The 24,190-nt window shown below is 41.9% G+C and overlaps 3 protein-coding genes across 5 annotated transcripts; 2 read left to right on the plus strand and 1 right to left on the minus strand.

The window, feature by feature from the left end:
• Positions 1-138: 138 nt before the first annotated feature.
• On the plus strand, positions 139-6,232 carry LOC311259659 (uncharacterized protein). 2 transcript variants are annotated; one of them, XM_084356935.1, is made up of 5 exons: positions 139-478; positions 624-1,009; positions 2,151-3,103; positions 4,266-4,479; positions 4,567-6,232. In XM_084356935.1, the coding sequence occupies exons 2-5, from the start codon at positions 646-648 to the stop codon at positions 4,944-4,946; spliced, it is 1,911 nt and encodes a 636-aa protein (XP_084213061.1). In that variant the 5' UTR covers positions 139-478; positions 624-645; the 3' UTR covers positions 4,947-6,232. The 2 variants fall into 2 exon arrangements, with proteins under 2 accessions (XP_084213061.1, XP_084213060.1); XM_084356934.1 differs by having other exon boundaries at positions 4,266-6,232.
• A 1,708-nt stretch (positions 6,233-7,940) lies between these two features.
• LOC311259388 (uncharacterized protein) lies at positions 7,941-11,526 on the plus strand. The gene is made up of 3 exons (XM_084356529.1): positions 7,941-8,126; positions 8,245-8,503; positions 8,585-11,526. The coding sequence occupies exons 1-3, from the start codon at positions 8,100-8,102 to the stop codon at positions 10,060-10,062; spliced, it is 1,764 nt and encodes a 587-aa protein (XP_084212655.1). The 5' UTR covers positions 7,941-8,099; the 3' UTR covers positions 10,063-11,526.
• Positions 10,533-24,038, minus strand: LOC311259387 (discoidin, CUB and LCCL domain-containing protein 1). Of its 2 annotated transcripts, none has more exons than XM_084356528.1 (15): positions 23,877-24,038; positions 20,642-20,863; positions 19,941-20,078; positions 18,162-18,213; positions 18,000-18,072; positions 17,777-17,910; positions 17,630-17,667; positions 17,181-17,351; positions 16,926-17,038; positions 16,612-16,786; positions 16,431-16,523; positions 16,156-16,249; positions 15,219-15,256; positions 15,021-15,128; positions 10,533-12,208 (listed from the first exon to the last, which is right to left on the minus strand). In XM_084356528.1, exons 1-15 carry the CDS (start codon positions 23,977-23,979, stop codon positions 11,814-11,816), a joined length of 1,947 nt encoding a protein of 648 aa, XP_084212654.1. In that variant the 5' UTR covers positions 23,980-24,038; the 3' UTR covers positions 10,533-11,813. The 2 variants fall into 2 exon arrangements, with proteins under 2 accessions (XP_084212654.1, XP_084212653.1); XM_084356527.1 differs by having other exon boundaries at positions 15,021-15,131.
• Between the last annotated feature and the right edge of the window lie 152 nt (positions 24,039-24,190).

Below are 24,190 nucleotides of genomic sequence, written 5' to 3' on the forward strand. Positions count from 1 at the left end.
CTTCTTCCACATGTGCAGCTATGATTGTTGTAATACCGCTCCAGGACACTAGGGGCGCTCACGCATGCGCAGGTATTTCCTCGCGTTGTGTCGCTTCAGTTGTTTCCCTCTTTTTCAGCTCCCCTCTATCATCCACTGGGGTTGCGCCAGTCTGTGGGTCTGCTGCTAGCTAAACTGCTAATTGTTAACTCTCTACCTTCACGTCGTGTTGGCGAACCTTGTTTCTTTTTCCTATAAGATACGCGTCTCGTTTGCTTCGGGATAATAAAAAAAAGAAAGCAAACAAAGAGGGTGAAGCCTTGTGTGGTTTTGTGGTGAAGCGTCGCATTACCATCACGAGCTCCTCCTGCCAGGTGAGCAACGTTAAGGTGTGTCGACCATGGATATTTGCGAGGAAGGTGTTCGTCAAGCTCCATAAAAGAAACAAGGAAGAAGACAAAGACCGAGGACAGCAGCCACACATGTAGTCCCTCGACAGGTAAGCCAAAATAAGCATTTATTACAATACTATCTTTTAAGTTTATTAATAAGCATAACCCTCAACTAGTGTCGTGAATTTCAACCCGTGGCTGTTGTTGTAAAAGTAAAATGCTGTCCCTCTCTGCGTGTCATGACTCCTGCAGCCTTCTCAGCCAGCCAGCAGTCATGTCCATTGAATACACCATTGATATCCAGCTGACAGAGTTGGGATTTCCAGACATCCTGCCGACCTCAAATATAGAGACGGTACGTTGCAAACCCTTAAACCCCGCGCAAAGTCTGCAAGATGAGCAGGATGACAAAGAGACGGCACATGTTGAGCCGTCGGAGCCCTCAGCCAATGATCTGACTGTTGGACCTGACACCATAGACCCTCCACAGCTGATTACTGGACAGGTTAACAAAGGAAAGAAACATGGTGACACTGCACAAGAGGAGGAGGATGACTCGGATGACAGCGACGTGTCAGAGATGTATGAGGAAGAAGAGGTCGATGAGGATGATGAGGACGAGGAAGGAGTCAACAATGGTATGACTCATTCTCTTAGACTCATAACAATGCAGTAGTGTGTTGTTATAGAGCCTGTAACTATAGTTTGTTTGTTTCTGTAATTGAATATGTTTTTAATATATTTTCTTACGTCAACACAAAAAGATAGAAACCATCAATGAATTGATCCTACTGACAGGCACTGTCTGTGCAGCTAAACCCTGACACCTACACCTGGTGTCTCTTTGCCATTGACCACCACTTTGACCAAAAACTCCTACCATAACACAAATGCACCACGCTGTTGCACTGGGTGACATGTTCCTTCATTACGATGAACCTGGGCACTGTAAAACTATCCCTTTTTAAAAATTCATGTGTGAGTGTATGAGTGCTGATAAATCATTCACACATTTATTTTATTTATAAAATCATGATCTTTTTTTCTCTTGCTCAATCATGATCTAACTTTAATAAGTTGTCACATTGGTGTAAATCCTCTTGCACAGGAGTCCAAACCTTTTTCCTTAGAGGGCTAAAACTAAAACTTATTGGTGGGCCACAGGCCAAAGACACCTATTGTATTGTATTGTATTGTATTGTATTGTATTATTATAATGGAAAATGGTCCTCGGATCCCAATTATGTTTGTGCAAAGCATCCGTCATTAACAGATTCTCTTTGTTCGTTCACACAAAAGTTAATGATTTCTACTTAAATTCTTTTTCTCTTAAAACCTCTGGCAGTCCGAATTGAACCTTATGGCAGGCCAGCTTTGTTCCACAGGCCCCACTTTGGGCAGCCCTGCGCTTGCAGCACTTTTAAACCATCACAGTATATGCTGTATATTTATTTGCATTACCCGTTTAAATCCTGTCTATAACAGGTTCTCATTAAGCTTATACATTTACTACGTTACTGCACAACCTGTTTACATTACAGTTAAACCATTTCACTACTGTACACCAGTCCAGCATAGTATTATATTTTATGACATATTTGATTTCATTCTATATAATATATTAAAAGTTGTTCCTACACACACTTTTTTGTGTTATGTCTATATTCTTTTTCTTATTTACTTGTGTCATTTTCTTTTGATATGTATTGTATGAGCATTGTTGGAGGAAACCTGACAACAAGAATGTTATTGAAACTAATTTCCTTCTCTTTTCCACAGAGTCGGGCGACTACCGCTGCAGTGTCTGTGATCTCCAGTTGACCTCCAAATTCAAGCTTCAGGACCACATGAATCTGCACACTGGAGCTCGCCCGTACTGCTGTGCCGAATGTGGAAAGCGCTTCTGCCAGATTTACAACTACCGAGTCCACCTGCGCACGCACGCCCAGATCAAACAGGATCGTCTCCGGTGCCGTGTCTGTCTGAAGAGCTTTGCATCACAGGACGATCTCAACAACCACTTGTCAAGAACTCACCTTGAGGATGAGTTTTACGAGTGTGACCTGTGCAAACGTGTGTTTACTAACCTGAAGGAGTGTGAATATCATGTGCAGTTACATAAAGGTCTAATGTATATTGCATGTGATAAATGTGGCCGCAATTTCTCCTGTCAAAAATCCCTCATACGCCATCAGAAGAAGACGTGCTTCAGCAGTTTTAAATGCACAGACTGCGCAAAGATCTTCACTAAGAAGAATGCTCTCCTGAAACACAGCTTCTCCCATCTCGGTTTGTTGCCTTACACCTGCATACGATGCAACCGCCATTTCCGCCTGGCAAAACTGTATCGGCAACACAAGTGTGAACCCCAGCGCATTCACTGCGTGGCATGTCTGAGAGAGTTTCTCAGTCAGGAGGACTTCCAGCAGCACAAAAAGGACACCGGCTGCTGGGGCAATCAGGAGCCTAAAGGGGATGAGATCCGATGTTTGGAGTGTGGACAGAGATTTGTCACTACAGAAGAGCTGAAGAAACATGCCGGGGCTCATCAGAGGGTGCTGAAATGCGCCGAATGTGGAAAGGGGTTCCGCTCAGCCTTGCTTTTAATGTCCCACATGGGCGGTCATGCAGGGAATGCCCCCTGCCTTTGTCAGAGCTGTGGACTGGGCTTTCCCCACCAGCAGAGCTATGACAGCCACCTGAAGACCTGTGGACAAACACCACAGCCTGCGGTGAGTGTGAGCCAATAGGGTGATGTAAAGTTTGAAAGGAAAAATATTTTTGTTTGCCCATTTAATACAAACAGTACTTAAGACTACTGGCAGCCAAGAGTAACTTGATACCAGGCTGAAAAACTGTTTCACTTCTTCCTCTGGTAAATTGTTAAACCCGTTACACTTCTGACCACACCCAGCAAGAAGGGCATGGTGGGGTGTGGTCCGAAGCATGCTTCGTTGCACATGTAACGTACTGTGTTCCAGAGAACACTTGTACATTTTTGCACCAAGACAACAGGTTAAACTACTGGAGGCCATCAAAAACAAGATTTAGCAGTGGCGTTAAGTTACTCTTTAAAGAACACATTTTTAAACTTATCCTTCCAGACAGTAGTTGGTTTCAGTTCAGCCTAATAAAAATAGACTTTGAATGAGTCAACCTCATATGAAAATGAAATTGTAGTGATATGAAAATTGCTTCAGTCAGGTAATCATTAACTGTGCATTTGTCATCTTGAAGCTGAAAGTAAGAGCAGAAACTCTTAAGACCCAGAATTTGGAAGTTTGCTTCTGCAAAGCAACATCTTGATACAAGAAATTACAAGAAATTGGCAGCCAACTCTCAAAGGTCCCCCTAGATATCTTTTAAGACATAACATTTCCACCAAGAAAGTCCAATTACCTCATTATAATTTCTTAAGATACATCCATTCCTACTTCCTCCAGTTCCACTGGACACAAGATGTCTCGCACTTCATTCAAAAGTTAATTCTCTGCAGTGTAAACTGCATATTAGACAAGGATTGGCTTCCAAACTAGATGTCACAAAATCCTGCGCACATGTACTCCTCTTATATTTGAGACTGAAGGTGAGCACAGAGAAACTTTTGTCCTCGGTAGATGACTTCACAATGAAGTTCAAACATCCAAGTGAAGTAACAATAAGCAAAAAATATTTTGAAGGTAGGTGGACGTTGGATATAGGAGCTAAATCACTAACAACAAAAAGGATCACAAAACGGGTCCTTTTGGAGATTCACTGTGTTTTGATGTTACAACTTAAACTCCGACTGAAACCTCAAGTTACGTGTCTCTCTTGATTCTACTGACATGTTACACTTGTATGTTGTATAATTCATTATGTCCCTGGGTTTTTTTGTTGCATTTCTCATTTTAGAGTGCACCCAAAAAACGCCCGGCCCCGAAGAGCTCTCCACCTGAGGCAAAAAGACCAAAACCGGACTCTTCGACTCCAACAAACGCAGTCACTAAGCCGGCTGCACCGGTGAATGATTCTAGTAGTCCAGGACCTGTGACAGAGGCTGAGTCTGCAGGTTCCAGTCCAGCAGATGGATTATGGAAGCTAACCCTCGACAAACAGCCGCCTCCAGGTGTCAATCTTGTTTTATTTGTTCCCATCTGTCCGACTCAATCCAACGGCCTGACCCTCCCATCTGCACTCTCTCCAACACTACCAGGTTCAGCTGTGCAGTTCCAGCCGCAACACCTCGGAGCAAATGCTGCTCTCGGAGCGCCACTCGATGCACCCCTGGATTTGGTAACTGCGATCAAACGGGATCCAGAATACGATGCACCTCTGGATTTGTCTAAGAAGTGTAACTCATCAAAGTCTGCTGTGGGTGACATTCCTCTTCTTCCTGTTAAAAGTGAGCCAGAAGACTTTGAGATCTCAGGAGGCACTGAAAGACAGGAAATGAAAAGCAGTGACAACAATGCGAATGCTGAACCAAATCCAGGAGAGACAGATGCATGTACTGAAGTGAAGAGGTTTGGCATGGATCCAATAGATCTCTCCTCTAAACTAATAATAGACATTAAGGATGAGCCTCAGTCTTGATTTGTGGTCATCCAGATCTTGACAGCTGACAGAGAAAGAAATTAAGATGGAGGTTGACGTTTAAAGGTCTCCTGCTTATGCTGATAGAGATAAGTTAACATTTTCAATGAGGCCAAACAAAAAAGAGAATAATAACACGTTTGTAAGCACATTCCCCACTAGAGGATGCGTCTAAATCTTGCAAAGGACACACCTTCTGTTTTTACTGTACCTGTCACTACGTAACCAAATAAAGAGGTGTTCCCCTACAGCCAGAATGACAGGCGCCGCGTCCGAAATCACATACTATGCACTACATTCTCGATACTTATACTACTAATCACTTCATCAGTCACTTTCTGAGAGCCACCTTGCTGGTTGAAGATATGTAACCGTGGTAACCCGTACCAACAATAAACTAAAATAAAGTGTGTTGCACCTAGCAAAATGCAATATTACAATTACATGGAAGCATTATTGACGTTATGCCAGAGCTGCCTTGGACGCTTGATCTGTTTTGTAGTAGATGTTTTCATCACCCTTGCATTGCATTGTGGGATATTTATGCCGGTTCAGTGTACAGTGTTTGCATACAGTAATACTTCCTCAGAAGTAGTATGCACTTTCAGACATACTAAAAAAAAATCTCATACTGAATAGAATGTAAGTGTTGAATTTCAGACGCAGCCATACTATTCAATATTGTATATAATATGTCTGTCTTATCAGTATCTACCATCATACTCTTCTATGACAAAGCAATTTTTCTACTTTTTCCACTATCATAACTACACTTTTGAAGAAATCCAGTGTCTTTCTCACACTTAACTGTGTCGTTTAGCCTAAGAAAGATTTGTTTTTTCTGTAATTTACATTCCAAGTTGATAAGCTCATTATTGCGTTTGTTTTCCTTATCTTGGGTAACACTAACGGCTTGGGCTACGGGAGCAAAGTGGTACTGTAACAATCATGAAGCCTATGCAATATTGTGCAGGATTTCACGCTTCATTAAAATATATCCCTGTTTATTACCTTTTATGCACTGGTTTTTGTGTGTGTTGGGGAGGGGGATCTTTAGGTTTATTAATGTGTATTAAGTTGAATGAAAACACTGGATTTCATAGTATTCTGCTGAAAACTTGAAATATTGTGTGTATATTGGAACTTGACCTTTATTACTACTGTTGAATGAATGTAAATAAATGGTACTGATCAATAATTCTGTCATTGCTGAATCTTTACAGTCTGCAGGTGTCTTTGGACGTTTTTTTTCCTCAAGGCAAAATAAACAGTTGTTCTTCATGTAAGATCAGTCATTCTTAGTCGCCTTGTGTGTGTTGTGTGTGCATGAGACGAGACTGAGAGCAACATAATGAGCTGGAGGTTCACTCTTAAGAGGTAGTTTGGGTGGGAAATTAACTCTTTAAAAATGTGAACGCATACCAGCCACTGACAGGTACATGTTTGAAATCACTAACCACTCAATAGTTACTCATTTTGTTTTTTAAATCTATCAGCCACTTTCGTATTTAATCAGCATTTGGCTGAAGGCTGGTGCTAATTTCCCAGCCTGGTTAAACTAGACAAACATTTAAAATGTCTGAGCATCCTGTTTTTATATATTTGAGAACATTATCACAATACAGAAAATCATAATAGAAAGCTCCAGCATAGTTCCCATGGGGATTTATGGGATAAGACTTGTGACTAGGGATGCACGACAAGGATCTTTAAGTCAATACTGATAACTGGAATAACCTGCTCGTCATGGCTGATACAGATGAGTGATGATTTCATTTTCCTTTTTTTGTATTTTACAAAGTTTATAACTAAAGTTTATACACATCTGTTAAGAAAGGCTGAGATGTAGTGAACAAAGATTTATTATTCCAGTGCTCCAATAAGATTTGTTGTGTTAAAGCTTGCAGTCTTTTTCCTCTATGAGCCCTCGCTGAACATGTGCTGTGTGCTGTGCTCGTTCTCGTTTCCCTCTTTTCTCCCTCTGTGTTTATTGGTGCACAAACAAACTGGAAAGGTGCGTATCACTACTGACTGTATCGGCGTGAATAGATGTCATGCTTGTTAAGTCCGTTACAGCACAGTAATGGTTTCTATATTCATCAGCTATAATTTTTACGGTTCAATAACCTATAAATAGCCGATAATAAAAAAAACAACCACATTGGACTGATATCCTATTGTGCATCTATACTTTAATTAGTGAGTCATAATAATAATAATCCAACTGTGATGATTAGTTAGGAGTTATATGGAGATTAATTTGGGGAATTAGTTGTTCTTAAAAGGTGCGGACATAGTTTTGGTGAAGAAATTCAAACTCTGAATTTTTAAAGTTACAGTGTTAATGAGGTAATAATACAAACTCAGAATTATTTATTAATAAGTAAATAAACAAGCTGTTCTCAGAGGAAAATAAGGTTTGAAGCTAGAAAGGTGGCAGGGTCCACCACATATAAACAAAGTAAAACAGTATGAAGCTGTGTTTTCCTTTAGGGTCAGTTTGTTTATTCAGTTTATCAGTCATTAAACAAAGATAAGTTGTTTATCTAGTTTTTTTTAGACATAAAAAAAGTCAGTGAAGCTCTTAATTTTCTGATTAACATTTCTTCGCCAAAACGACATAGTGTACCTTTAATTAGCTAAAACAAAGTTCTTGTTGTTTTTCTCACACAGTAAATTAACAATTGTTTTTTATCATATTTATGATAATTATTGCAATTTCTCTCTGTATTCCTGTAATATGCTGTTTGGAGTTTTTCCTCAATCTAAACCACACTTCCAACTTTACATTTCTGGCTAACTACTATTAAAAACACAAAACAAAAAAAGGTTTTATTTTAATTTTTAAAATATTAAATGTTTCTTTGTATATTTCGTTTAGATACATTTTTCGGGTGAATTTTGTATTTTTAAGTGAAAAGAAGAAAAAAGAACTCAGATTCATGTCACGTGATCACACAACCCGGAAATACAATGTCCGCTGGGTGACGAGATGTTTTAACGGGAGCAGCTACAAGAAGAGACGTGATCATGTCATAAATAACATGTGTATTATTGTGTTGCTCTCATTGTTTTGAACTCTGCCACGTTAAAATCGCTGCAATCAAAAATAATCCGCGGATCTGTCGGCGGCACCAGCGCTGGTTTAAATCCATGGACAAAGACAAGTGCAGCGACATTGTGAGTAGACGACCCAGTTATTTAAAATCAGAGAGGAGCCAATGTTTTCAGCTGAAGGCGTGAAGCTTCTACACGTTTTATGCGTTCAGACTCTCTAACTGTGCCTTACTTCCTGCAGCATGCTCAGTGCTCCTGGATGGAGATGCATCAGTTCATTGGAGAGCTTATCACATCTGGAAACACCTCCAAGGATCAGCCAGATGTGCTGAGCACAGCGTGGGGCGTGACTGCTGCTGCTGGTGCTGCTGGTGGTGGTGCGTCACTTGAAGCCCTGCAACAGCCTCGACCTGCCCGAGACAAGTCTGAGGCAGAGCCTGGCAGACGGATGCAGCCTGGGGCATCACAGAGGAAGGGAGAGGCCAGAGACAGGAGGGAAGGTGAGAGCTCAGAATGATCATTACTCATTTTGTTGTGTATATTCTTCATGTCATTGTAATCCCTGACTCTTTTGTGCCTAGATGTGCATTATGCCTGCACCTGCCCTGGCTGCCCTTACTCCACTTCTCCACCTTCCTTTGACATTTTAAAACTAAGACGTACGGACGCAGTATGCCACCACTTATCAGACACGGAGCCGAGCAGCAGCACCACCACGCCTGAGCTAGAGATCAGAACGTCCGGCCGACCGCAGAGGGAGGAGGCAGACAGAGGGACTCAGAGCCCAGACCACAACTCAGACGCTCCTCCCTCCAGAGCGTCCTTGTCCCACCTCTCCATGTTTCCCTGCTTGTGTTGCCATCGCAGCCTCCAAGCCTGCACCCAGATCCTGAGCCACCAGGAGGGCACAGACTCCCCGTTTTCTCACACCCACGCCCATCATCACTTCCATCACCACCACTGTCCTATAACCTCGTGTTTACCCTGCCCTCAGCTCGCCCGCTCTCATGCTGCACAGCTCCCTGGCCCTTTTCCCTGCTTGTCTTGCCAGCACTCCTTACCTGCCTGTACTCAGGAGTGCCACCACCAGCACAGACAAACTCAGCAACCCGAGGAGAGAGGCAGGCTGAACATGTTGTCGCTACACCCCTGCATGCACTGCTCCGCCTCTTTTCCCAGACCGTCCCAGCTGCTGCAGCACCAGCGCTCCGAGCACGCCCACAAACCGTTGGGCTTCCTCTGCACGGAGTGCGGCAGGGCCTTCAACTCGCACAGCAACCTCCGCATCCACCTCAACGTGCACACCGGCGCCCGGCCCTACTCCTGCTCCGACTGCGGGAAGAGTTTCAGCCAGTCTGGGGCTCTGAAGATCCACAGGCGCATTCACACAGGAGAAAGGCCGTATTCCTGTGGGTTTTGTGGCAGAGGGTTTCCACATCTGGCAGGGGTCAGGGCCCATCAGAGGACCCACACAGGAGAGAAACCCTACCGCTGCAGCCAGTGTGGGAAATGTTTCACCCAGTCAGGAGCTCTGAAGATCCACACCCGCATCCACACAGGAGAGAGGCCCTTTATCTGCAGCCTCTGTGGGAAAGGCTTCTCCAACCGCTCCGGGATCCGTTTCCACTACCGCACAGTCCACGGACTGAACCCTGAACACGTTGGAGAAGCAGGGGCTGGGGGTGCATCTCAGGGACCAGCAGGCCGTGGTTATCCTCTCGGGCGTCCCAGGACTTTTCCTCCAGCAGGCGCTGGGTTAAACACACCCAACAGCCCAGAAAGTAACTCACACACAGCTCTAAATGTCAGAGATTCTCCTGCGTCATCCTCCTTGGCTCTGCTTGAGAGCAAATCTCAGTCAGAGGGCACAAACCCAGGCGGCAACAGAGAGGGGCTTCTGTATGCATGTGAAGACTGTGGGCTGCGTTTTAAGGACGCTCCGTCCAGGAACAGACACCAGACTCTGATGCACTACTCCTCTGAGGGGAGAGAGGAGGAGGAAGAGGGGCAGAGTAAAGAGTTAAGCACAAATGAGAGGGTCGGAAAAAGCAGTCTATGAATACATTACAACATGAAAAACATCGAAACACCAGAGCAAATAGAGGTCAAAAACATTTAGTGTTATTACCGTATTATTACTCGTTTCAATTTGAAAAGTCTTTGATATTGCACCACTTTTTTATAGACTTAAATCAAGTGTTGCAGTTACAAATTTGTGACTTCTTAAAAGGATTTCAAGAGGGGATTCTTCATATTTTATATTCTGAAACTAAACTATGCCTGTTTTTCAGATTAATGATTAGATAAAACTTGCACGGAAGCCCATTTCTGCCAAAAATGTTATATAAAATGATAAAGGAATTAAAATAATGTTTTCTCTTTAACTGGCAGATAGGAGCTTCCATGAACTTCAGATTGGTTGACACTTTTTTGTAATTGAGGTATCCAGTTGCCTGTTTGTGCAGATTCATCACTGCTACAGGTCAACCTTTAAATAACCTTAAACACACACCAGGCCAACTCCTCAAGTATTTTTTCTGAATACAGTTGTTTTATTGTGCCTTACTCAGCGGAGGAAGAGGTTAGCGAATTCATCGCCAAATGTGACACCACAAAAGTATTTCTAGAAAATTACATTTCTGAGGGTCTTTTAGTAACATTTTCATATATAATGGAGGACTATCACTGCCACCTGACCCATGTAACAGGAAAAAGTACAATTTTCTATTTTCAGTCAGTGTTAACAACAAATTAAGATCTTTAGTAATTTAATTTGTTTAAGACCTGTATCTCCCATACAAAATCTGAGACAATCCAAAGGAGTTTGCATAGCATGGAGCATGAAGTGAGTAGGTTTGGAGTACAGAGGTAATTTTACTTTAAGTGTTTTCTCACTTATGGGAAAGTTGCTGCACCGTAGCAAAGACTTACAAAAAACAAGAAGGCCTTATACTGGAATTGTTTTATAATGTCAAGGTTGTGATACTCAGCCAACCAACATGACAACAGCTCTGGAGTTTGGTTGAGGTATGTGTTTTCCTTCTCAAGGACACTGCAGTAGGCTGATCCTCCTTCCTAATCACAGCAGCACCTTACCTGTTGTGCCTTTTTGTGTTACACTACTGTAATCCAATCATTTTTTAAACCACTGTTTGTTACTTTAGTACGTATGTTAGAAATGGATGGTAATTATCTGAGGAAAGTGAACCAGCAGACAAACATTACATTGTTGTTAGATGTTCAAAGCTCAAGAGAGCCACCTAGTGGTTACACACAATCATAGCATCAACCGTAACCATTTGTTTCAGTGTCCCTTTATAGTGCTTATTAAATGTTGGGTTTTTGTTTGTTTCTTTAAAAAAAAAACATGTTGAACTTAAACATTGTGAACACAAATTTCACACGATATTTTTTTTTGCGTTAACCTGTTAAATAGACATACACTGCTGTATGTGTTTTCTGAAAGTGCAGTTTGTGATTAAACATTTCAATAAACAGTATCTCTGAGACACTGATGACTGAACCTGCATTCTCTCTGTGCATCACATGACATTTCCACTGTACATCTACAAACTTCCTAGAAGGAAATATTTGCATCCACATCCACTCTGAGTTGTGTACCCTCATTTATGCATAGTTGTCCAAAGTGTCTGCTCAACTCTGGGTACATCACTCGCTGGACGTTCAGCTCTGTCAGTATACTCTGGGCGACACTGTCCAGCTTAGTGTCCACTGAAGATCATACCATGTGGTCCTCTGGTCCCAACTCACATTTTAGTTCAGGAGTCTTTTTCTCCATGTCTGCTGTGTTCACAACGGCTGCTCATACGTGTGCTTATGTAGTAAAGAGTCACATGACTTGGGCTCAGCGTAAACAACACTGATTGGTCGTGGGCCGCTGGCGTGTAGAGCAGGAGTGCAGTAGCCATTGGATAGCATCCTGTGTGAGGGGCAGTCATACTGAGTGTGGCTGGATTTTGTCCTGGTACCAGCGTTAGGGGCTGGAAGAGGAGGTCCGTGTGATTCAGAGAGCTGCTCACTGAACGGAGTGGCGTACTCAGGCTCCGGGGGAAGAGGCTCAGCGTACTCTGGCAGGTTTCCAGGAGTGTCATAGTGGCTGAAGGTGAAGGGGGTGGTGTAGCCCTCGTCTGAAGAGGGTCTGAATGTTGAACCAACTTTCTGTCCAACAGCAGGCTCGGCATAGTCTGGAAAAAATTGAAAAAATGCGTCAAAACCAGTTTGAGATTTAATTTTATTTCATTTGGGATGCAACAAATACTGGCATGGGTATCAGCTAAAATCAACACAAATGCCAGATCAGTTTCAGTCCAATATTAATATTAGATTTATATATATTTTCAATCTGTAGTACGGTCAGTTCTGTGGGTACTGTCAGCAATGAGCAGTTGCCAGGCAACCAGCAGAGACTCCAGAAAGTTACTCGTCCCGGCCAAGAAGAAGTGCAGCACGTGATCGCTCGTAAAAGTAGTGCAGCACGTGATCCCCGTAAAAGTGGCAAATAGTCGTTTTAACACGTCAGTTTTAGTGCAGATTAAACAAACAAGAAAATAAAGCGTTATTTGGAGAGCTTTATAGGTGCTGGTAGGCGGATTTTGTTGCAGATGGCCAGAGGCTGTTTCCCCCCTGTTGCCAGTCTTTGTTCTAAGATACTGGCTGAACAGACGGATATGAGAGTGGCATCAATCTTCTCATTGAAGTCTCATTAAACATTTAATATTCTTGGACTTTGCACAATCTGTACAGGTTTCACACAGTTTGCCTCAATCACTGTGACATTAACAGCTGGTGAGACTATTTTAACAGAGATCTTTGTCCTTGTTTTCATGTGTTACGTTGCAGCCACCACTTTGGGTGTTTTATCATGTAGCTTATCATGTAAACTTTTATTAGTATACCCCAGCTGACGGGTCCTGATTGTGCACATAGTTTTTTAAAACAATTTTACATGGCAGACTGCAAGCTCTGAACCTTAACTTTCTTTTGAATTGCAAATGTCCTGAGTAGGTGTAGGCTACATCCTGTATATACTGTATTTCAATTAAAAGACGACTACACCTAATCGGTTCCTTTTGATCAGATTTTGCTGATTTTTTTGCCATCCAATATAAATGTCCTAAAGATATGGGATTTTAATCTTTATATTAATGAAACTAAGTGTAATATTGATAACAATGAGAATGCTAAAGTACGTACTAACACAATGATTTGGTCTGTCAGACCTTCAACAGTTATCTGAACAGATCGAACCGTGTAAATACATTTAAGCAGTAAGCAAGACATTGTGCGTGGGTTCTTCTCATTCGCATCAAGTTGCACCGTCCTCCAATGGACCTGTCGCACATTCAGGTGTGCAGAGATTCTTTAAAATAATATGACTGACTCCTTGAATTTTAAGACACATATACCTGGCTCTGCACACACGGCTGGCCACACTCTGGACCTTGTTTTTACAAACTGAAGTTGTTGGCTCTTAGGATCTATGTGTCAGTGGCCACAACTGTATTTTATTTGCCTTTTGCTTTACATTGGAGTCTCAACCTTCTTGCCAGATGAGGTTGCAGCTGTCATTTCCTCTGTGTGACAGCAATTTTGTTTTAAAGGATGGAAACAGGAACTCTTTAATCTTTCACTGCTCCTCTGTGCAGGATTAACAGGCTCCTGTTAAACTTAGAAAGAGCCCTTATTCCTAGTGAGCTTCCCCAGTAATTTATAAATACATCACAGTAATGTAATATAACTCTTGAATTAACCAGAAATAAAGTGTCTTCTTAAAAAACATTTGCATACCTTAAAAAACACCTATAAACTATAATTATAGCGTATTGCTAAAAGCTGCAAAATAAGTGAACCTTGAGTTTAGATTTCTTTTTACGTTATATACCATTCCAAGCTGAAGAATAGACCTCTATGCACGTTTCAAACAAGCATGTTAGAAAAGCTTAAGCAGTTTAAGTTCTGTATCTTTAAGACTTCAAGACATACAAAATCTGAGTCTAAATCAGGTTTGATGCCAGATAAGTTTTCACATACAAGAATTGACCATGGCAAAATGCATATTAGCATCTGGATCAGCCAATATGGGAATATGGAAAGGAAATAACAGGCATTTTTTTTGCTTTTCTAATACTCCATTACTGTAATGAAAAAATGTCATTAAATGGGGAGCAGAGCAGCATCCTTTCACCAGCAGGAAAAAACTCTTTTAGGATCAATTGCTAATTTGCATCTTGTGCTGCAATTTCTGGGAAATGCTTCTCTTCTACTCAATAGCAGTCTCATACCAGGCCAACGTGGAACCCTGCATGAGCTGCTTGGCCACCAACAATGTCTTCTCTAATCACGGGGACGGGGGCCGACAGTGTTGCACTCATATCCGACCAGCCTCTACTGTTCGCCCCCGCAGAAGAGGCTGTGGTGTGGGAGGCCTAGACCTTACTCAAGAGCCCACGGGGAGCCTCAGAGCCAGAGCTATTTTAATTAGACGGGCTTTAGTGAGGGCTTTGATTGTCTTAGCTTTGACCCGCTGTCCTGTTTATCACTGGACCTCTCAGTGAAGGGCCTCCTCGCTGGGGGAGGGGATGGAGGAGGCTGAGAGGGGGACTGGTGGTGGTGGTGGGGCGGGGGGAGTAGGCTGAGCGCCCTTTATCGAGCTCCAATTAAAGGGTCTCTTTCAGACAGGCTCTGTGGACCAAAGAAAGGAATGTTTATACTGCTACTGGGTGATGGGCTGAGCCAGGGCAAAGAATGGACAGCCCGTGGAGAGAGCTGTTTGCCTGTCAGGCCTGGCATGAGCTCCTCAAACTGACCACTGAAGCCAGACACTGTTAGAGCAGGAAACATGGAGGAGGGCAGGCAGAGCTCACAACTTGAGATCACCAGTAAACTCTGAATAGGCAATGAAAAGCTATTAAAAAGGCAGCAGCTCATAGTAACAGCAGTATCACGGAGGTGCAGCAGTGTTCTGTTATAAAAGCTTTTTTTTCTATGAATTCTCACCATTAAGAGGAGGGCTAGGTAGAGCATCATGGACATTTCGCTCCAGAGGGTAGGAGATGAGCTCTGATTGTGGGCAGGGGAGACTTTTTGCCTGGAAACTCTGACAACCTACTTGACACACAGACACACACACAGTCAGAGGCATTTTAACTGAAGATTGAAAAACACTGGAAAACAGTCAAAGAGCACTTGACTTACTTGTGGGTAAGGAGTACTTCAGTTGTGAATCTTTTTTTCTGTATGGAGAAAAGGATGAACACTGAGTGTTAAAGTATTGTATATACTGTGAAGTGTGCTATGACTACTGGAGTATCACCACTAGAGCTGAAAGAACTAGTTGGAGAAACCAAGTAAGCAAAAATAAAATTTTGAAGTTATCCAAACAAAAGAAATCCCTACTCCTCCTTTCAGGTCACCCTCAGAGGCTGCTCCCCCATGAGGAGCTTAGTGCATCGCTGTCATCGCTAACTGCCTAATGTCTTAATCATATGTAAGAAGACACCTCACATTATCATAATGAACATAGTTATTGTTAGTACTTACAGCTGTCAAGCTAACATGTTAGTATTGTGCAAGTTTAGCTGCACTTCCTCTTTGAATCTTGTGTGACTTGCACGCTAAAGGCTTTAGCAATGTATCCTCCTAGTCTGGTGGTCATACACAATGAGTGCATGTGCAGTCGACATGGACAGGCAGGTGGTCCGTCCAATCATTTAATTCTGGCATTACATTTTTGTCAGAGAGCATTTGTTTGATTGATTGCTGGCTGGATGTTAGGAGAATTTCAACAAATATAACCTAAAAAATGCTTCTAAAATACACAAACTACTCTAGTTTTAACTGGTCTTCAGAAACCTAATAGGCAACTATTTTTGTAATGGATTAATCATTTCAGTCTTTTTATAGGCAAAAAAAAAAGAAAAAAAAAAAAGCCAAAAAATCAAAATTAATCAAAAAGAATAATCAGCAAACAAATCAATAATAAAAATAGTTGTTAGTCACAGCCCTAATCATCATCAACCTCAGTATCAGTCCCCAAAAGTATTCAAGTGTGGACAGTGACGGTACTTCATGTGTAATGAATCATCTGTACCTAGTAAATAAATACATTCAGTGCAGTACTAACATGCAGTACCTTCGCTTCCACCAGACTCCAGCTAACAAACAACTGCCGCACATCAACAGCGCCAGCACCACTCCCACTGCCACTATAACTGGCTGACTGGAACCTGCAGGAGAACAAGTGTCTGAGTGAGTAAACACTTGTACAAGCGTGAGGAAGGAATGCAGTTTATTGCAATGTACACAATGCTGAACGAGAGAAGGCTATACTACACTGTTTTCACTGATTTTAAATGTATTCTTCCTCATTGTACACATTTGAAATTAGAAGGTGACACAAGTACATACTCAGTCTTGTTTCCACCAACACTGGGCCCTCTGTGGGGGTGGGAGTGGGACTCAGGCGTGGTGTGCCCATTTTCACTTTGATGGATGGAGATTCTGTCGTAACATCATAATATCAGTCCAGACCTGAATTCACACTGTCAACAGATCAGGTTAATTCCTGATGAGTAGTGAGAATACCTACCAGCAGGTGAGCGTGACCTTGGTGTGACCTTGGCAACAGGACAGCCCAAAATTTGGACCTGAACTGAGGCTCGGCCATGCCAGCTCAGTGGCTGAAGCCGGACAAACCGAGCCACCACAGGAGGAAAAAAGCTGTTGTGAACCCTGAGGTGGCCATCGGTGTAGGCCTCAAACACCTGGGGACCATAATGACCCAGTTAATCATTTACAAAGAAGACCAGGAAGCCTACAGTGTAAATTCAGCGGTCGCATCAGCTTTGTTTGCCTCAGTAGGAACCATCAAGTGAACATCCGTGAGTATAGTACAATGCATACCTTTTTTTCTTTGCTGAGGGCACCTTTGTAAAGCTTCCAACTCTTTCTGTCCTTGCTGAAAAGAAGAATGTATGATTCTATGTAGTACTCGTTTGATCCCGTTGTTATAATCCCTGAAAAAAGAGCATGTTTGATACATTCAGCCAAGTGAAACAGGGTAAATCTGGTGATATTCAAAATGTTTCTTATTGTCCGGCTTTTTAAAGTATATTAAAAACAAGCATATTTGAAACCTTGTAATTTTGACATTCTTACCTGTGATAGTGCTTCTGTCACTCAGCTCCAGCTCCACCCATGGGTTCGGATCATTACTGCCTGCTGCCCATGGTATGTTTCTGGAGGACCAGACCACTGAGTTCTCCTGACTGCTTTTATCCCAGAACGATGAGGCATTTAAGCCAGAAACACTCAGGATGTTGTTGCATTCTGTTCAGGGTCAAGAGGAAAGGATGGACCGATGACCGAAGTGTTTTTATAAACAGAAAATCCTGTTTACTTTATTGCCCACAACTTTACAGCCATATGATGAAATGCATTATTAAAGAAACTGATTTTTAAATACCATAATGAAAGGAATGGAAGCCTAAGGATTTCAGACATGCAAGTAATGTGTTACTTGTAGTGAATGGGTTAAAACCTGCAATAACGCTGGGTATGCCCTTTGAAAATGACATGCAGTGATTAACATCATGTCTTGCTCATACCTTTGCTGAAGAGTAGCTTCTTTTCAGATAATGATCCCCTGTCAAGCAGAAGACAGTTAAAAGGTTGTTGCATAGTCTACATCATGTCTTCTCTGTAAATCAAATATCTGCTGATTGAATTTTTGAGTACAATAACAGCAGACACACGTTTTTGAAAGGATTCCATTGGCAAAGGTGGATTCGTAGAGTGTGAGACTTCTCCCACGATTCACAGTGACGTCACCTCCCAGACTATCAGACGCAGCTCCAGCGTGGACTGCAGACTTGCACAAGACTGAGGTCTGTAGCAGAGGGGATATTCAACTCATAACTTCAGCCCATCAGTCCAAAAGTCTAATACAACTGTATGAAATGAAACGTGTTTACTTACATCTCTGTAACCTTGTTCAGAGTTTCCCCAAACATCCCCTGTGACGTTCTTACATCCAGCAGGGCAGTAAACACTGAGAAACAGCAGAATAACAAGTGAGAAACACTCACTGTTGTAGGGAAACAGATTCTATAGAGGGAAATGTAGAGGTCAACCACTTACCTCAAATGCTGCGAGCTAAAATGAGATCCTCGTTGTAAACATGAAATGAGATCTGCAAAAGCAACACAGACATTTATACACATGTATGTATATACTTAAATCAACACAGCCAAAAAACCTTTCAAACTCTTAAACAGTATGTATCAGGGATACATCGATTGTGAAATTCTGGGCTACCAATGTTTTCATTAACAATCTGTCTGACTGCAGATGTTTTCTTTCATGTTTTTTGTTGTATATTTCGTTTTTGTTGTTATTGATTCTCCCTTTTGTGTCAGGGAAACAAAGAAATCTTCATTTAAAAAAAATAACTGAACCCTTTAAAAATCATTCAGCCTTCATTACAGTACATCTGAAAGAGGACAGATTTGATCATACAAATTTATGAAACAACCTGAAAATATGACCTTCTTTCACACGGAAAAAATAAATAAATCTTTATTTAAAACAACTACTTCAAAAACCCTTTAAGCAGGCTATACAACCATCTACTAAATAATAAGCGTTTTTCTGTACTTGCACAGCCTAATAAACTGATGGCAGGAAAGTCACAAGACAATCAGTCATGAATGTGCCAGTGCATAATTGATTAATGTGACACGACAGATATCTGCCACTGCCATCAGTTAATGTAATCTTATTTCCTGATAGAAGTCAATAAGGTGAATATCAACCGATATCGATGTTTGGCTAAACCGATAAAGCCATGCATCCCTAGTATGTATTGGTGGACTTGAATAGCACAGTGTTGGTCAGTATCTCAGGCTTACATAATACCCCCCGCCATTCTCTCAACCACACACAAACAGATTCTGTGTGAGACATGTTCTAAGTGTGCTATATTAGGGGATGAGCGCTCATCACTGTTGTTGATGTGACTGAGTCCTTTGTTACTGTGACTTTGTCACAGTTCACGAGTACAGCGAATGGTCCTCGTGTGATCACAGTTAACAGACAGCGGTTTGTATGTCTGAACATGGGCTTAGCTCCAGACACTGCCAGATTTCAACAACTTGGTAAAAAACAGGAAACTATGATACATACTGCAGAAAAGGGATGACTTCACCCAGAGAAAAGGAAACTATCTCTAAGTATAGACTAGCATTCAGACTAAACATGTCTACATAGTTATTATGATGATACACAGGAAGACCTGACCTTTGCATCACTTGAATCCACACAATCCAGAAACATTAAATTTGGATTTTAATCCTTTAATAAATGTCCCTATACACATGTTACAGTCTGTTGTTGCATGGGTAGAGAGAGTTAAAGTGTAGTTTGTGGGCTTGCAGTGGTTAACTGGCTGATGAAGAGGCGGGGGAGTGAAAAAGAAATGCAGCCACTCCAAGCGACAGACTGAAGCCTGAGGCCTCACTCCATTCAGCCTGAGAGGAGACTTTCTGAGCAAACACGCCAGAGCAAAGATAGCGATGGAGGTTGAATGCCAATAAGAAGTGAGTCATTCACTCACGACCACACATACACACAACATGAGTACACACACACACACACACACACACACACACACACACACACACAAGAACAAATATTCACACAGACGTTGGTGTTAAAATTACACCAGTTTACACTTGTAAATGAGCAAATTTTAGAAATTGAATTCAAACAATGAATCAGAAAAGCTGAGCTACGTGCTCGGCTACAATAACAACAGTAATAACTCAACAGCAGTGTGACCACGGACAACAACATTCATATTATTATTATAACCATGTAGGCCCTTCACAAATAGTAATCAACTGGTCACAAATATCATACCTGGATACTGGTCCGTGGCGTAGGACAGTAGAAACCCTCGTCCAGAGCGGTGAGGGCCTGACCTGAAGATTATTATTACTTCACTACTTTTAAGTGTCACATTCTTCTGTGATGCATCAAGCTTCCCACACACTGGACCTGGACATAAACACAAATACATGTTTTTTCCAAATATACAATGTAAACAGACGCCTACACAAACCACAAATTACATTCTTGAATAGTGGAATATCGTCAGTCGCTTTGTCAGTATTTATCATCAGACGTAAGATTATTTAAGTCTGTCTAACACTGCTAGTGGTTTCCTGCCATGTTTGTATCCCATACCTACAGCTTGACTGTCACATGGGAAATCGACATGTAAGAACACCTCCCCATCAGACACAATAAAAAAGAGTTATGAGCAGGTACTGTGGAATCTGATTATAAACACAAATGCAGCCTAGCACATTTTGGTGTGCTGTCAATTTTTTATGCCCTCAAGACACGATTTGAAATTTCTGGTTGGAAGATGTGCATGTGTCGATTGTGAAACTGGGATTGCCTCTTCAGCCAGTGTGTCAATGGAATGGCATCCTGTGTGTATTCCACAATCATTGCTGAGGAAACATCAGTAATGACAGAGCACATAAAGTCTATCAGCAGGTATTCCAGTAAAGAATAAATCGAAGAGACACAAGACCACTTCTGAACAAGCTTACCCAGACTGGGTTCTCCGTTCTTGTCTGTGATCACGAGAGAGCCGTTGCTGCAGCCTGGACTGCTCTCAATGTCAAAATCCCCAAACAGCAGTCGCAGCGTACGTCCCTCTGCCACGCGGAGCCTCCATTTACACCAGGTGTTACTGGGGTAGGTGCCTGGGTAGTTCTGCGACGCCAGTGTGCCAGACTCTGTGCCCAGCACTGTGTGTCCACAGCCATTACCTGAAATAATACAAGGACCATTAGGAGGCTGAGATCGCAGAAAGCCATTATTTCACAAGGTAAATCCAACACTGGTACATGTTTTCATGTTTCTCATTTCAGAATAAGATCCTGACCACTTGCTTATGAAGAGGCTCTTTAAAAATGATCACAGCAGTCAGCCTTCAGGTTTCATGATGTTTCACTTGTTAACTTTTTTACCAAAAAAGGGACTGAACCGTTTTCAGGTTTTCAGTTTTTCAGTTTTTCAGCGCTGGCTGAAAATGTGACAGTAGCAAAAGTTCAAAGTTATTTGTGTTTTTAAATAATGTAATTAATGAAATTCTTAACAAAATTCTTAAGTACAAACAAGTATTCATTAATTAAATTTCACCTTTTGAAGTGTATGAGGGCTGTGCTTTTGTTTATCTTTTTAATTAATGGATTACTATTTTCGACAAATTTATCATTAGGTCGCTGGTTAAATATCAGGAAAAATAGTGAAACATGGCAATCACATATTTCAAACATGGCCCAACTTTGAGTATTCACACTCCTTGTTCTGTCTGAAAGATGATGTTCAGTTGAAAATTAAAGAAGACTAAAGAAACCAGCAAATATTCACATTCGACAAGCTGGAACTAGTGAATTATTGGAATCTTTCTCATTTTAATAAAATGACGAAAAAATAAATTAACCAAAATTATCAAAATGTTTGCCTTTTGATCTTGTGTTAATTGACAAATCGATTATCTCATCGTTTCAGTTGTCAATCCTGAATAACAAGAAATATTTATTTCTGTCACAGCTGATGGTTATCAAAGTATAAATAGTAAGCTTCACTTCCAAAATATCAATGCCAGGAGAAGAGTTACCAGCTGAGCTCCTCAAGCTCAAATTAAGCCAAATTAACACAACCGCAAACAGTTTCGTCATTAATTCTCTCAATGAAATCCACAGAATATTAAGGGCTTTGTTGATGCACCATTTTAGGACGGATGAGTAATAAATTGCTTCTGAACACGTTAAACAGACGAGGGCATGTTTATACTCCTCTGATCATAACTGCGAGCTGACACAACTGCTGATGAAGAAAGCACTCAGCTCCACAGACCTGTACACTGGATATACTGCGAAAGATGCTCTCCTATATATTTTTTTATTGTATCTAAAAAGATTCTGATCCTGAGAAAGAAAGGCGAGAAACTGAATGAAAAGTTTGCTTTTTTAAATGTATTTATGCACTACTTTCCATGTAAATAATAACTTCGTAAGTGTTGATTCATTACTTCCTCTGACCTGCGGTGGCTGTGACTAACACTTCAACTGGAACGGGAAACACAAATATTTAGACCCTCTAACATCCCTGTGGGGCGCAGAAAATAAATGACTCAATTCCCACAGTGGTCACACACAGATAAGTGCTGTGGGGGTGGCTGTCTCAAAACCAGTGACCAAAATGTCAAATGGTGACGTGTTCCAAGAATGGTCAAAACTTGAAAAAGGCACCAGGGGTCCGTCTGAGCCTACACACCATCCCAGTCCCTGTCTTCCATATAAGGCTCCTGGAGATTTGTTTGAGGGGAAACAGGAGGATAACCTTCCGCTCACCCTCTGTCACACACATCCTGCATCGCACCAGCCGTTCCCCCTACTTCCCGACAGCTCCGCAGCTCCTAATACCATAAACCTTTGGATGTTATTGCCCCTCCTCAAGCCCCCAAAGGATTCCCTGGAAATGCCAAAGCTACATACTGTAACTGTGGGCAACAGAGCGTGGATCTGTCACCTTCCGGTGGGAGGCCACAGAGGCTGCAGTGCTGAGGAAGTTCTGGGTGGCCGGTAATCTTCCTCTGCTCACTGAACCCTTTCACCTAAGTCTGTCTCCTGGCCAGTCTGTTTCGAGTTTTACACAGACAAGAATATGTATTCAGCCTGTTCTGACCAGTTGGTGTATTCCAGAAAACTGGAGTCGAACTGGGTGGCAGGATAGCAGACAATCAAAAGCAGCCCAGCGACATTGTTTTTCACTTGAGGCTTTTCTGGCAGGCCCTTACAGGTCCACACTGGCAGACAGGATGTTCACCTGTGCTACCTGTCACTACATCGCCTTACCCTGTCTTGTGTGTCAATCACAGCGTTACAACACCCAGGTTGAAATGTTTCCCCCGTTCACTGGCCCCACCAAAGCTCTTTGCATACTTGCCAGCAAGTACAATATGATTCAGAATAACTAATTGACCCTGGACTTAATCATCTTCCGATGTGAGGAAACCAAAGACAGACAAAAAAAACAACAAAAAGGATTAGTGGTATGGGTGAGTGTTCCAGCCAGTGTCTGCGGGGCAATAAATTGCTTTTCTGTTTGTCTGTGTATATGTGTAGTCACTGTGATTCATACTGCATGTGGACTTGAGTGCTGTTTTGAAAGAAACTTGTGGGAAAGGAAAGGAAAGCTGAGAGCAGGGATCAGTAGGTAAACATGCAGTAAGGGAAGAGTATGTAAAGAATGCTAGCATGACATCACATGCTCGACCTGAACACACACTTCAACATGAAAATTAAGGTATTTGCCACCAAACAAAACACGTAAAGTAAAGTTAGAGAAATGTAAATGTCTTGTGGTTCATGACATAAAAGTGGAATTGACAGCAGAACATGTCAAAAACTGTCAGGACGTGTGCATACAGAGAACCGACCCGTGTTATTAAGGTGAAATCAGTTAACAGCTAATAAGTTGCTTATGAAAAATATAGTAAACAACAGGAGGACGTTTGTATGATACTCATTAGTTTATGTAGGATGCAAAGGAAGGTTAAAAGCCTGTTGCTTACTGGTGCTCGTCACAGTTCAGCTTTAAAAATCACGCCACTACATACAAAAACACACCATTAAGTAAAATAAATAAACTTTCAATTAATGTGTTTAAGCAGCTCGTAGAGGTAGCAGTTAGCTAGCAAGACGTTTGAAATAAACGCTCGCGTCACATTCGTTATCTTATCAAGAAGCGTCAATAAAACAGTGTTTTTCTTACCCTCCTGGCCGTCAACACCAACGGAACAGACGCTAAAAGTGATCCAGAAAGCGGCAATAAGGGACTTCACAGCATCCTGGATGTTTTCGCACTTTGCAGGCATGTTTTCCAGAGCTCAGTGTGGAAAAGTAAGGTGCAAGCCCGGATGGCTCGAGCTTCTGGCTTCAGTAAAAAGTTCGAGCACAAAGTAGTGAATATTTACTATTGGCCACGAGCGGCAAGCTCGGCCTCTCATTGGTTCTCCGGGAGTGTCAATCAAACAATCCCAGGCATTCCATTCCCAAATAGGGGTGGGCTGATTTGTAGGTGTGTGC

Source organism: Pagrus pagrus, assembly GCF_965226575.1.
Source record: "Pagrus pagrus genome assembly, chromosome: 7".
Taxonomy (NCBI): Eukaryota; Metazoa; Chordata; class Actinopteri; order Spariformes; family Sparidae; genus Pagrus; species Pagrus pagrus.

Bases quoted from the DNA above. Each gene is read 5' to 3' on its own strand.
- LOC311259659 (XM_084356934.1), top strand. From the start codon at position 646: ATGTCCATTGAATACACCATTGATATCCAGCTGACAGAGTTGGGATTT. The intron at 1,010-2,150 runs GTATGACTCATT...TCTTTTCCACAG, and splicing joins CGAGGAAGGAGTCAACAATG to AGTCGGGCGACTACCGCTGC. The intron at 3,104-4,265 runs GTGAGTGTGAGC...TTCTCATTTTAG, and splicing joins GACAAACACCACAGCCTGCG to AGTGCACCCAAAAAACGCCC.
- LOC311259388 (XM_084356529.1), top strand. From the start codon at position 8,100: ATGGACAAAGACAAGTGCAGCGACATT. The intron at 8,127-8,244 runs GTGAGTAGACGA...TACTTCCTGCAG, and splicing joins AAGACAAGTGCAGCGACATT to CATGCTCAGTGCTCCTGGAT. The intron at 8,504-8,584 runs GTGAGAGCTCAG...TTTTGTGCCTAG, and splicing joins GGCCAGAGACAGGAGGGAAG to ATGTGCATTATGCCTGCACC.
- LOC311259387 (XM_084356527.1), bottom strand. From the start codon at position 23,979: ATGCCTGCAAAGTGCGAAAACATCCAGGATGCTGTGAAGTCCCTTATT. The intron at 16,524-16,611 runs GTAGGTATTCTC...ATGTTACGACAG, and splicing joins AAGGTCACGCTCACCTGCTG to AATCTCCATCCATCAAAGTG. The intron at 16,250-16,430 runs GTATGTACTTGT...GTTCTCCTGCAG, and splicing joins GTTGGTGGAAACAAGACTGA to GTTCCAGTCAGCCAGTTATA.